This window comes from Micromesistius poutassou (assembly GCF_964030765.1).
Source record: "Micromesistius poutassou genome assembly, chromosome: 1".
NCBI classification, from domain to species: Eukaryota; Metazoa; Chordata; class Actinopteri; order Gadiformes; family Gadidae; genus Micromesistius; species Micromesistius poutassou.
The window spans coordinates 13,965,894-13,980,290 of record NC_140271.1 but is presented as its reverse complement, the minus strand read 5'-3'; the positions used below and the strand labels follow the sequence as shown (position 1 = coordinate 13,980,290).

Genomic DNA, 14,397 nt, shown 5'->3' with positions numbered 1-14,397 from the left:
CACACACACACACACACACACAAACCACAAGTATCTATTCTGAGGACGTGAGAAGAAAAGTTGGTGGGAAGTGAAATATCAGCGCTAAAAGAAGAGCCGAAGAATCCGGGGGGAGAGCAGCAAAGGGGAGAGAGGGAGGGAGGTTTCAAGGCACCGAAACATCCAGTCATCTTTGAGATACCCCCCCCCCCCCCCCCCCCAACCTCTTTCCGATCCTGCTTCAACTGGCCATCTATTTATAGCTGGCCGCCCCAGTCTCCGTGCCCGGAGAAGTTTAAGGTATTTCCGTTGCTCCAGGGAAAAGGTCGGTCAGAGGTCAAATAATTTAACAGTGTCTGTGGTCTGGAGCCCTGGGTGCCGCTGTTCTCGTAGGGTGAGTCTAATATGTGAGCGTGAGGATGATTTAGCTCTGCGTGCGTCCGGCCCCCTGTGGCTTCATTACCCGAGCCAGAGTCACACACACACACAGGGAGCACAATGACTTTTTAATGGCACCGCTCCGAAGCGAGGAGCAAGAGGGACGATATATAAGATACACACACACACACACACACACACACACACACCATTATCAAAGCAGATAATGGTGTGTAGGCAGCACCGATAGGCAGCACTTGGCAAGTTAATTATCAAGCATATACAGTACCTAATAATGAGATTTCCAAACAATCAGAACCACGGAATCAGCCAAGTATCAACCAAACCAATCAACCAAACACTGTTCCATACCGAGTTCTGTATACCAACTGCTTTGCAAGAACATGAAAAGGATAAGCAACAACAAAAGACGAGATAAAAACGTCCTTATCTGTTCAAATGTGTGCTCTTTGATAGTAAAACACACGACGGCTATACAGTACATTAGAGCGGTTTAATTGGACCAATCTTTTTGAAGAACGAAGGCTTTTATCTGGCTGAGATATAATATATATACATAGAGATTTATTATTAATTAATCCCAGGGAGGAAATCCAGCCCTCCAATCTTGCATCATTTCTTCCACATTGCCCTTGTTTCTCTTGATACAAATTCATCCACATGCTTCTCCCCCCCTCCCCACCTGTTAAATATTACACCTGCATCTAGATACCCTGGTGTGTCTGCACACACGCACGCACAGACACGCGTATAAACGCATACGCACACACGCCGAGCCACTATTTGAGGCTGTGCAGTGCAGCACTGCCCCCTAAGGCTAATGTAGTCCCGCCTCCTTCGTCTTCCTCTTCCTCTTTCATCTTTATAGCTGCCTCCATCTCGCCCTCTAATGCACCGCTGGTTTATCCTCAGCCCACTTTTCACCTCCTCTCTGCTGCATTCTCCTGTACGTCTGTACGTCTGTCTGTCCGTCTGTCTGTCTCTCTGCCTGCCTCTCTGTCTGTTTGTCCATCTGTCCGTCTGTCCGTCTGCCCGTCTGTCTTTCCGCTTGCCTGCCTGTCTCTCTGCCTGCCTGTGTGTCTGTCTGCCTGGCCTATCCATGTCTGTATATCACAGTACATGCATTGGCGCCGATCCCCAGGCCCATTAGTCTCTTGCGCACGACGGATGAACAGAAGGTCACCTGCAGGTGTTGACAGATTCATTCACCTTGATAGAACCCCCCCCCCCACACACACACACACACACACACATATTAATACTCATATAAGCACACACACACACACACACACACACACACAAACACACTGTCCTGCGTCTGGCCTCCTTTGTGTTCACCACTCCACATGTTTATGTCGTCGTTCTGCTGTGAACCATTTCTCTTCACCTTTGTCTTTCCTTTTACCTCTCTCTCTCTCTCTCTCTCTCTCTCTCTCTCTCTCTCTCTCTCTCTTTCTCCCCCCCTCTCTCTCTCTCTCTATTTTTGGAGAAGGGTAAATGGAGTCAGTCCTCAGGGGAGGAGGGCAATGGAATTACTTATGTGCACTTAAATACATAGTGGAGCACACGCACACACGCGTGCGCTCGCGCACACACACACACACACACACACACACACACACACGGCCAGGCCGGCCAGGTGAAGGGGCTGCTACAGGAGAAGCCATTTTTATTTGAGCTCTTCAATTGGAGGGCGGCCTCAGGAATACAGCGGCCTGAATCAAATATTCATGACGGGCAAAGCACAGAAAACAATTCCACTCCACATCCGGCACGGTGCTTCCTCCGCGACTGTGTGTTCCCCCTTCCAGTGTGAGGAAGTGACAGAAAGGAGAGAAATGGACAGGCTGAGTGACCTATGCCATAACTATCCCAACCATGCCCTCACTGTCCAGTATCATGGTCTCACTTTTTTTTCTTATTGTTGTAGCTTATGTACCTTCTTTTGCTTTAGAAATGTCTAAATATCTCCTCCTGGACGATGAAGCCAATAGAGAGGGAGAGAGAGAGAGAGAGAGAGAGAGAGAGAGAGAGAGAGAGAGAGAGAGAGAGAGAGAGAGAGAGAGAGAGATTATTTTTTTGTTGTCCTGTCCTTTGGCAATGCAAATTCTCATTCTCATTTCTCATGGCAATAAAGCTTTTTTGAATTGAATTGAATTGAATTGAGAGAGAGAGAGAGAGAGAGAGAGAGAGAGAGAGAGAGAGAGAGAGAGAGAGAGAGAGAGAGAGAGAGAGAGAGAGAGAGAGAGAGAGAGAGAGAGAGAGAGTACTGTGTTGTGGCACACCACCGAAGTTAAATGGCTTTACTTTTATCAGGCTGATATTTCAAAAAACATTGCACACTAGTTATCTTACTCCCATCATATCTGACGATAGGTCTTTTACGGGGGGATTTAAAAAGACAATATCGAAACTATAATAATTCATGATTGATTGTGAATTGGGTCTTTTGTAGTTTGTAGTTTCCCGTTTGTGCGTGACAGCATGGAGCCATAGTAGATAGCAGTTGAGTTAGTGATCGCGGTGTTTCTTATCAGAGGGCCCCAGAATACTGGAACACAGGCCTTTCTAAATGCTCATGGTGCACTAGGTGACAGGCCGTCTAGTGAGCCTATAAGGCATTCCTGTCGCGTGTTTTTGCCTCCTCCACTTCCTAAAAGGAAGGAGGAATGTGGGAGGGGGCGGGGGGGGGGGGGGCACAACATCATTTTTTTAAAGCAAACACGTTCAAATATGTATGGCAACTGTTGTCTAACAAGGATTTAACATTAGCTTCTTGAATCCAGTCAGAGGCTCTGAGCCGCCTGATGTTTCATCAGCAAGACGAGCAGGATGAAAGATAGAGAGCCCTCCATCTACTCTGACCAGTAGTGGAGAAGATATAAGACATTTGCATTTGTATGTATATTTCATGTTGAATTTTAAACTAGTGTTACCACTAGTGATTTGGATAGACATGCAAACAGCCCTGTTGTATAATTTAGAGGTAATGCATTATGCACTCAGTAAGTAACACCCAAAGGTGTTGAAAATAATTGTGTGCATCGCAGTACAAGGACGAGGACACAGCTTTGAGAGCTCAAATAGAAGTTCCAAAAGTAGTGCTCGCAAGATTGCAGATTGTTTGCCCTTACAAACACGTGTTCAGCATGAAAGCCCCAGGTCAGCCTTCTTATGTTAAATGACCCAAAAGTATGACTTATCTTGAGTTATCTCTCTCTCTCTCTCTCTCTCTTCAAAGGGCTTAGATGAGAATGTTTGTAATACACCGTTTCATGTCCCTGTTTGTCCACCCCGTTGCCGTGACGCGTGCCATCAGCAGGGGACGGGGGCACAGAGCGGCCTCTACTGCAGTCTGCAGCGTGGCAGACACCACCACAATGGAGATGTGACCGATTCCCATTCACACTGAACGGGAGCTGGGATGAATACGCCTTGCTTTACACACTAATGCCGCTAACTCTCCCTCTGAAAAACGGACGTTTTTTCTCTCTCTCTCTCTCTCTCTCTCTCTCTCTCTCTCTCTCTCTCTCTCTCTCTCTCTCTCTCTCTCTCTCTCTCTCTGCTAATCTCTCAGTGTCCTTGTCTGGCTAAGTGTGAGTTTCATTATGTGTGACCTATCCTCACGCTAACCCGCTAAAATGGCTCCCATAAAAGCTAAATGTGCTAGCAACGCTAGGATACAGGCCACCACGAGCAGATTTGTAGCGGCAATGAGCATCCCAACAGATCCCCATTAAAAGAAAACAGGGAATCAAGCTCTGCGGAACTGTCTTAGGTGCTTGCTCACTCACTCCCTCATTCCTTCACTCATTCACACATTTACTCACACATACACACACTGATTCCCCCATAAAGGCTTTCTCCCTGATTGGATATTTGATACTAATGAGCTCCGCAACACATTCAGTTGATCTAGAGGGCAGAGTTGGAAGCGCAGGTAGACAAGGAGTGTGTGTGAGAGGTGGGGGTTGGGGGGTGGGGGTGGGGGGGGGCGTGTCAATATTCCCTGGCGTCAACACAAGCTGACAGGTGAGTTTGAGGAGCAGATTCAGAGCTCCACAATAGGACATTGATTTCCCCTTGTTATCACTGTCGTGTTTTCTTTATGTCATTCAAGCGAGATGAATCCCTCTCCCTCATCCCCCCCCCCCCCGCGCGCACAGCCACACACACACGCACAAACACACAAACACACCAGAAAGCTCACACAAACTCACACTTAAACACACAGGCATACACACACACACACACACACACACACACAAACATATGCATTCACACACACACACTCACACATGCATGCGCACACACGCGCACACACACACACACACACACACACACAAACACAGTATAGTTCTTACCCTCTATTCCTGGAGCAGATAAAAAGTAGAGGTTTTTTTAAGACGCAGCTTTCCTTTGGGCAGCTACATAGCTCGTCAGGGTTAGGGTTAGGCCAGTTAGAGAACGAGATAATGAGGGAGAGACAGAAGAGAGACAGAGACAGAAGAGAGAGACGGACAGAGAGAGACAGATGGAGGCAGACGGAGATAGATGGAGATGGGATTGAATGAAGACGGAGAGGAAGACACATGTAGAGACAGACAGACGAGGGAGAGTTGGAGAGGCAGTGCAGAGGAGGGGGCTCTCCTCGGCCAGAGACAGATCTGCACAGTATATGAGCGTATCAAACAGCCGTGAAGCCAACTAATGTGTGGTTCATGGTGTGGTGGTTCTTGAGCCTTCTGACATCATCATCCAATACACTGAATTAACAGGGGGGGGGGGGTGTTATATAGGGTGTGTACATCACAACGTTTGTAATGGCTAATCACACTCACACCTGGTGGCATAGAATATCACTTGGGTTTGGATTGGGTTTCATTACATGACGCCCTCTGGAGGTTAAACACGTGCTATTGCATGTCATTGGCGGATTACGCTGTAACGCGAGCCCCTGTTAATTAAGCGTTGATGCGACACACCTGTCAAATTGTATTGAGGAGGCGGTTACAGGGGAGCCGACAGCTCTGCCAAAGACTGGGGGAAAAAAACATGCATTTGGAAACGTGGTGTCAGGGGGTTTGGATCTCCTATACAAAATAATACTATAAAGAACATTATTTTGCAAAATAAATTGAGCTCACAGTCACAGAGAAGGTGGTATACATATCGGGTTTTATTTTTATATAATTCACTTTTATACCTGGTAATGACATCATGGAGACTCAACGCAGCCATTAATTGCCACGCTTGCAAACACAGGCAGCAAGCGAAATAGAGAGGGTTGGGGGGGGGGGGCAACCACAGGGAATAAAGAATAAAGCTCGCAGCAGTCGCCCCTTAGTTAATAGAAAGTCAGAGACCGCCATCTAGTGGTAAGTGTTAAGATTGCATTGAGAGATTGACGTCACCACAATCATTTCCCAAGCAAGTGCACTAAACATGAATACATTCTGCATAATGTGCTCGAGTAATACATAATGTTGAAATAGCTGAAAATAACTGAGGCGAACTTATCAGGAGGTTGCTGACATTTGTGAGATGTGTATATTTGTTGTGACTCAGGTTCTATACATGCCCACAGATACACCAAAGAAAAACACATGCCATTTTATTTCCAGAGTGAGATCTTTAAATATTGCCATCTCTGAAAGGTGCTCTGATGTGCTTTCTCCTTAAAAGAGTTGAAGAGGGGGTCACAATGCGATCCACTCATCCTAACCCTGAAGCACTTTGATTTATGTAAAAACTCTTCTTAAAACATAATCCCTAATTGGTTTATGAATTGAATGCATAATACTGGCAACTGGCTTCCGGCTGGTTTCTTACTGGAAATATGCATCAGTTATTAAAACTGAGGCTTGAGTGACTGCCATGTTAAAACAAAGGCAGTGCATAGTAGTGGACAAACAAAAATAGCAATAGTGCAACCATTGAATTGTTGGCTAAGTGAAAACGGCTGCATTGAATAATCAGTCAGCAGCCTGGGCAGCTTCTGTACCAAGGTGACCAGATTTCTGAGACAAAATCCGGGGACATTTTCGGTTCAGCAGTGTAAAAACCTCCAAACATGTAGTGTTTTTGTCATAGAAAAACTAAAACGGGGACAATGCCCTTACCATTCAAAAAGCAGGGGGGAGAGGTGGTACAGGGTTACGGGCTAACCCTGACATTTCCTTATAGTGTTGGTTTGGTATTGGCAGGGACTGACTAGCCTGGTAATAATTGCTTATACAAATGATATGCTTTTTTGAATACCAACCAGACCCAGTGTACATCAGTAGTTCCCATCCTTCGGGTCAGGAGGGGGTCTGCTAATATGCATATTGAGTCGCAGGAGATGACTGACATAAGCTATAGACATTTGATGATCTGTTTTAGCAAGCCATTTCTTTTAAGTTCTCCTGGAAGTCCTGTATATACAAACTGACTGCATAATGATTCATAGAAACAAGCAAATCATTCAGTGTGTATTACACACTGAATGTGTGTAATACCCCCCAGCTCTTGTTCAGCTCCCTCTTGCTGGGGGGCAGAGATCCTAGGCGGACTCGGGCCTGAATGGCAATTTATGTCGACGCTTCACTTTGAGAAACTTTACTGCTCACGTTTGCGCTTTTGTCCCCCACCCACTAACCCACTACCACCCTTTACAATCCATTGCCTTCCACTTCCCCACACTGCCTGCTCTCATTAGGGGAGTACATATATATATATATATATATATGCGTGTATGTGTGTTCCCCTCTTGCTCATACACACAGAAAGACTATTGCCTGCGCAGGATACAAGTAATTTAAGCAATAAGCGGCTGCACTGTCATTTGATTTCTCCTTCTCTATTTTTGGTGTCAGGCCCATATGGGGCCATTGTTGTAGCACAAGTACCTAAACACTGTCATGCACCTACCCGATGTCAAGTGGACCGGGTTGAATTCACTGCGGGTCTCTAACCCTTATATCCATCTTACCAAAGATATGTTATTACTGTCCTTCTCAACACTCTGATCTCACTAAAAGGCTAGTTAGCAGCACGAAACAGCAATATCGACGTGATGCGCAATGTATAGAGAAGAAGAATACCGACATTGAATTTGCAACATTTTGCAACAAATTATTCTAAATCTGCCCATATAAGGACACATAAGAATTTTACGTTTTTCAAGCTCACAAAATGATGAGGCTTATACAGTTGTACTACGTGGAGTCACAGCTTTCATATGACATATTGTTTGTGTGCATGACGTGAAAATTATCGTTTTTAAGCATTGTTGTTAGCATTTAGCTTCTACCAGAAGTACACCGAATATGTAGGAAGCACCTAGCCTCTAGGCATATAAATGGGGGTCTCCACACACAAAGGCCCGATATATAACAATCATACTTCCAATTGATTAATCATTTTAATAGCACCAATGAAACAAGAAATATGTAGTTGAAGTGTCAGAGAATTGGCGGATGGATATGCCGTCCTCCCATTGACTTCCATTCTAAAAATAATATTTTAAAAGTTTTTTAAACAGTTCCAAATATTGAAAAAATTTGAATGGCGCGTGATTCCAAGCTAATATTAATATTTTAAAGAAAGAAACATTGCAGCACTCACATAATTATTTAAACAGAGATCCTCACATTGTAATACTGTGTAAAAGAATAACAGATTTCTCTATCAAAACAGCTCACATTGTAATTGACCTGCAAAAGAAGGAAATGAAAGAACAAGAACCAATCTTTCTTGATTTCTAAATTTCAAACAAAACAAAAATATATATTTTGGAAGCTGTACCTGCTTGCTGCAGGTGAAACCAACCACATCTCTCATGCATGCTTTCTCTTTCTTTTCTTCCTTTCACTGTTTATCAAAATAGAACGTAAACATTGATCACTTCAACGTCAAGATTTCTGACTGCTGTTCTCCAGTTTGTCAACCACACTGAACTTCCAAGCTTCTATGTAGTGGGAGAGACAGACCTCCTCTGGGAAGTCTTCCACCTCAGGAGAAACATCCAGGTCTTTGCGCTCCATGTAGGACACCACCGTGTCTCTCAGCCTGAAATGACAAGAGGCCGTTATTATGAAAGCACACCACATATGTATCCACTGGCGACTTGGAAAGCAATGTCCCATGTCTTATATTTGCTATACGCTAGCACACACACACACACACACACACCCAGTAAATTGACGCATAGATACATGTGTGTATCTATCTAGAAAAGTAATTAATCCCAGAGCGACCAGGAGCGGAGTTCTGAGTGTCCCGGTTCCACTCACCCCCAGTCCGGCCTGTACTTGTCGGGGGCGTGGGGGTTCTTCAGCTCCAGTAGGAGAAACTCGTGCATCTCCAGCAGGAAGCTGTCAGCGACGGTCTTCACAAAGAACCCTGACAGCAGCCTGCGGTCCTCGTCGCTCAGAGGCATCTTGTAGTTCCCGGGGAACGCCGTGAACGGATCCTGCACACATGCCGTAGTATATCATATAAATGTATAAAACTAGTTTAATGTGGTATCAAACGATAACTGCTTGTGTTTAAGCTTATATCCATATTGTATGCTTATATTTATTCCAATATCCTGCTGTTTTATTCTGTTTCGTATTGTTCAGCAACGGCTGTGCAATGCAACTTCCTGTGGGATGATCAATGAATCTGAATTCATCTAACCACATGACTTTGTCCGACCCCCTGGTGTGGTTTGATGTGCGTCCGCCTTACCCTCTTGAGCCGCATCATGTTCTGGGACTTGAGCGAGGTGAGGAGCTGCCACAGGGCCACACAGTGCCTCAGCCTGCACACAGTCAGGGCCTGCAGGGACGGAGAGAGGCGCACCACTGAGGCTCCATCATGCATCCCAGAGCAAGACGCCTGACCTCACTGTATCTGTACTCACTGGAGGACAGGCCAGGAAACACTCAGCAGACAAACAACCACCATCATAAATATTTAAGTTGTTTAGTGAATTGACCTGCTTTTAACCGCTCAGTTGACCCTTGTGCTTGGACATGTTGGACGGCTTCCATCATGCATTTGATTGCTGTCCTGTACTTGTATAAGAGTATAACCCCAGATGTGAGAAATAAGACATCTGGTCCATCCTTACCTGCACAGTCACCTTGTGCCATGTGAACCACGTTCCCCACGTTAAAACAAAGTCCTTTGACTTTCATTGAATTTCAAGGAAAAGCGACATACTAGGAGTAACAGAGCAAGTGGGACATGTGGGCCAGATGACGGATTCATGGGCCTTAAGGCTTGTAAGCGTTTAGTTTGAATATGTCTCAGCTGGACTCGGAACAACTGGAGGATCGGAGCACTGAACCACCACCAGAAGTAACGGCACAGTGGCTCCCATCTGGCCTGGTGCCAAATCCAGATAGCTGTAGCAACTGACACCAGGGGAGTAGTGACAGACAGACAGACAGACAGACAGACAGACAGACAGACAGACAGACAGACAGACAGACAGACAGACGGGCTGACCTTTAGGACGTGTGGGGCCGTCTGGTCCTGCATCTGCAGCACCTCCTCCAGGTAGCAGGACAGCTGCATATGGGGGTCTCCCCCCGTCATGGCCAGGAAGCCCAGGGCCACCTCCACCGTGGTCAGGGCCTCACACACCTCGCTGTACGACTGCAGCTCCGCCGCCAGGCAGGACGCCGTCAGGCTCTGGAGGGCTTCCTGTTGGGTCGCACGCCATTAGCGTATTTCTGTACGCCGTGCGGAGGGATCTGAGTGCTACGGCCCATCATCTCATGACGTCGTCAGTCCACTCACCTGTTCCACTTTCTCTTTGACGTCCTTCAGAATGATCGCGTAGTCCCGCTCGTGTCTGTTCACCAGGGTCGGAATGCCCTGGAAAGACGAGCAGGAAGTCAGCATGGGGTGGGGGGGGGGGGGGGCCGACGTGTTACAGAGGGGGACGGCGTTGTTAGCCCGCGAGTGGAAGCCCCGCCTCCCTCTACTCACCTGGAGGGTGATGATTGGCCGGCCCTGCAGGAAGTGGGTGAGGACCTGCTGCTGGATCTTGGCCAGGTCGTACTCGTGCAGCGTCTCCCGGCCGCGCTCCAGGCTGTACTGGCTGTTGGCCAGCACCAGCGGCATCAGCTCCTGGTCCAGCTCGTAGCGGATCACCTGCTGGTCCGTCAGGTCTGCAGGGCTCACCTCGTAGCTGGGCGGGATGGGAGGGGATGGGGGAGAGACACACACGGGGGCATGGTGAAGAAGAGAGGCACGCTGCCTCTCACTGTGACATATATATTCATGAGTATAAATATTTATATATGATGATCTTTAGGTGAAATGCACTCTCATTGCTCATTGTAGATTCGGAAGAAAAGGACACAAGCTGAACTATCCAAAAATGCATCGAAGGAGTGGAACGAAACAACCCCCCCCCCCCCCAGGTTGACACCGTCTCTCGAACTATATATACGATAACAAACAAAGTGACTCTGTTTTTATTTATTTTATTTTATTTTTTATCTGTTTCACCCCCCTTTTTTCTCTGTGCTATGTTGTATTTCGTATTTTCCATAACGTGCAAAAATAAATAAAAATAAATTATAAAAAATATATTAAAAAGAATATATATACATATATATACATACATACACACACACAGACACACACATATATATATACATATATATATGCATATATATATATATATATACACATATATATGCATATATATACATACATACATGTGTAGATATTATATATTGTGTGTTTCTATATATATATACTGAGTCTGTTGCTACAAGCAAACTACATGTGTTTATAAACTTCCATTCTACATGTACAGAAAAGAGTCAAAAATTTAAATAGAACTAAATCATACAAACAGACGTGTGATTCTCCCATGTACAAGAGCCAGGCTGCTGGCATGCAGCAAGAAGCCATGCTTAGCCTTCCAGCAGCAAAACATGCTCTCTGCGTGTGCCAACAGTGCCCCCACCTGGTCTGTTCTCCAGTGTGCTTGTCCACACATGTGATGATCTCATTGTGAAGGGCGATCAGGTAGCTGACCAGGGCTGTGGAGCGCAGGCCTGGGCCCTGTCTCTGTGGCAACAGCAGCCTGAAATCACTGTTCAAGTCCAGGTCGTCCTTGCACAGCTCTGCCGGGATCTTAATCTCTCCTGGAAGACAACATAACCGCGTTGAGGTCCTTTGAGCCGGCAGTTCAGATTAGTCACGGTCAGTCGATGGTAACGATCGTTTGGTTACTTAACGGTGAAGGTAATTCACCAGTTACTAACAGACAGATTTTTGTTTACCATTTGTTGCCAAGGAAACCCTGAGTTGATTCCATGTTGTCAGGAAGATGGTGATGCCTCTCTCATACCTATCTCTTATTGACACTAGTAAAAAAAAAAAAGTAAACGCACGCAAACAAGGCACTGGCAAAAGGCAATGCAATATTAGAAGGTGTATCTATAAGTATTAGTAATTTGTATATTTCTTTGAGTTGTTGTGCCTCTGACAAAACACATTCAGTAGGCTACCTTGTTGACTGTTGAGAAAGTCTGCGATAGTTCTGAAGGGCAGGTCGCTGATGTTCTGAAACTTCTTCACCAGGTCCTTCTGGAGTGTTAGGATGTCTGGAAGGAACTTCACGAAGCGCAGCTGTGCCTCCTAACGCAGCAAGAAACCACATGTGTTGCCGTAACTTTCAACTGAGCGATATGTTCGTATGCTCAATTACTTAAACACAGGGTTTTGTGAATACCAGAGCACAACATTAAGTGTTGGTGTGACAACCATGCTTAATGGTAATGTTGGCCAAAAGGTCAATAGTAGTAGGTCAGTGGCATCCATTGGGGTGCCCTTTCCTAACATCTTAACATGACAATTACATTACGATTGCCAATAAACATCTTAATTATAGATGTTTATTGACAATCAGAATGTAGTCACAATAATTATATTTAAAAGATGCTCCTCGAAAATGTACCTGCAAACATATTTGTCCCAATTCATCAGTTTTAAAAAGTAGAACTACGGCAAATCATTTTTGTTATCTCACAAAATAATTTTTATATGACTAGAAAAATTAAAAAATTAATTCAGTCCTGTGTTCCAGCCATTGTGCAAGTTAGCGTTCACATCTCCGCAGAACAATTAGTTAGTTCAAGTTAACGTGCACATCTCCACAGAACAAGTAGTTAGTAAGTGTTCATGTTAACATCTTCACATGACACCAAGTGTTAATAATATATATATATTTTTTAAAGATTTTTTTTTTGCAGTGGCGCTGACAATCCAGCAGCGGCAGTGCGCTGTTGCTGAATGCATATAGGGGAAACACTGCATCTCCACATGGCAAATAGTTAGTGTTAACGTTAACATCTCCACAGGACTCCTCACCCTCTGGAGGAACCTCCACAGCAGGGGCAGCTTGTCTTTGCCGTCGTGCTGCTCCACGATGTGCATGAGGCTCAGCAGGGAGAGCTTCTCCCTGCAGCTCCACACCGCCTGGCTGTGGATCAGGGAGCCGCGGGGCAGGGAGGCCAGGAAGAGACGCGGGTCCCAGAACATAAGCCTGAAGACTGGGTCACAGGACACCCGCGCGTCAGCCCGGACCAGGTCGTTGGCCTCCTTCAGCCGTCTGTCCATGTGCTGGAGAAACGGATGTGGACACACACACACACACACACACACACACACACACACACACACACACACACACACACACAAACGTAGGCATCTTTGAAAAGCACAGAACCCCTCGTCTAAAGGGTTCTGGGTTTGGGTTCCAGTCCCAAAGTCAGAAGTCTACCTGCAGGCATCCGTGACACCGAACCGCTACCTACTCCTTCAGGACGTGTGGCTGAAAGAAATGTACTGGATAACAGCTTCTGCCAAATGACTAGATAGTGAGATAGTAACATACCTTCAGATGAGGTATGATGATGGTGTTGCTGATTGACATCTCCCAGCCGTTCCTGTAGTCTTTAGTGGAGAGATGGTCGTCATAAGGCTCAGGCCCTGGGAGGAGAAGGCAGTTTCAACAAACACTCATCTAAGATAGCACAGACTTAGCTTTTTGTGTAATTTCTTCAGAACAAATTTGTCATAGACATACAGAGACTGGTCTCTCCAGGTCAAACATGTTAAATGTACGTGGTACAATAAAGGGTCAACCAATCAGAACTTAGGGACATCCCCAAACAAAGGTGTAATAACCTGTACCGAATTGATGCTAAGTTACCTAATCACAAAGAAGAAAAGTAACTGCATTAACTGGTGATTCCCTAGAGAAGGCACTGTTTCCCAGGGGACACTGTACTCATACAAATTCCTCAAATGTAACAAAAGGTCCTCCTCCTAGTGCCATCCTTACCTTGTTGAGCCTGGTCGGGCTCCAGCAGGCTGCAGAGCAAAAGGTGAACCGTGTGGATGGTGTCGTCCGTCCCCTTCCCCAGAGACTTGGTCAGATGCTCCATGTCCTTCACCAGGTGGCCCAACAGGAAGGCTCCTGGATCATCCACCGGAGGTTTGATGATCTGAGCAATGAGCTGCAAACAGACAGAGGTGTTGATCGATTTTGACAAACCAGCAACACAATAGGAGCCACCTTGATTAGACAGTCACTGTAAGGAACATAATACTGTAAGTCCTAACTGCATTGTTGTTTTTATACCTTAAAACACTGTGAATTTCCATGTACATTGGGACTGTGCACATGAAGTAGCGTCTACCTGATCCCATGATGTGTTTGAACCCCTGAATGTGGTTGGAGGTGGGGCACAGTACCTGTTGGTTGATGCTGGCTCCAAACAACATGGCCATGTGGGTGAGCATGCGCATCAGGGTGAAGGGCCCTGGGGACATGTTCTTGGTGTCCAGGGTGTCCGGGTTGTCCCTGCGCACCGGGTCTCCGAGGACGTGGCCCGTCTGGGTGCGATCGCCCCTGGAGGAACGCGCAGGAAGCCCCAAATCAACTGTTAAGTAGTCTATTGTACATATGTGAGATTTACCCAGGGGCCGCCCATGCTCAGAACGAATGCATGCAGGTAT

The 14,397-nt window shown here is 46.0% G+C and overlaps 1 protein-coding gene across 2 annotated transcripts in view; it reads right to left on the bottom strand.

The window, feature by feature from the left end:
- Positions 1-5,534: 5,534 nt before the first annotated feature.
- Positions 5,535-14,397, bottom strand: part of LOC311377605 (E3 ubiquitin-protein ligase rnf213-alpha-like) — a 39,703-nt gene continuing 30,840 nt past the window's right edge. For both annotated transcript variants that reach the window (XM_084488174.1, XM_084488175.1), the window contains exons 55-67: positions 14,134-14,290; positions 13,721-13,895; positions 13,271-13,365; positions 12,745-12,996; positions 11,883-12,012; positions 11,655-11,738; positions 11,336-11,516; positions 10,345-10,546; positions 10,153-10,230; positions 9,859-10,056; positions 9,094-9,183; positions 8,655-8,833; positions 5,535-8,430 (exon numbers count right to left, since the gene is read on the bottom strand). In XM_084488174.1, coding sequence (XP_084344300.1) covers positions 8,274-8,430; positions 8,655-8,833; positions 9,094-9,183; positions 9,859-10,056; positions 10,153-10,230; positions 10,345-10,546; positions 11,336-11,516; positions 11,655-11,738; positions 11,883-12,012; positions 12,745-12,996; positions 13,271-13,365; positions 13,721-13,895; positions 14,134-14,290 — 1,978 coding nt within the window. In that variant the 3' untranslated portion in view covers positions 5,535-8,273. The remainder of the gene's footprint in view (positions 8,431-8,654; positions 8,834-9,093; positions 9,184-9,858; positions 10,057-10,152; positions 10,231-10,344; positions 10,547-11,335; positions 11,517-11,654; positions 11,739-11,882; positions 12,013-12,744; positions 12,997-13,270; positions 13,366-13,720; positions 13,896-14,133; positions 14,291-14,397) is intronic.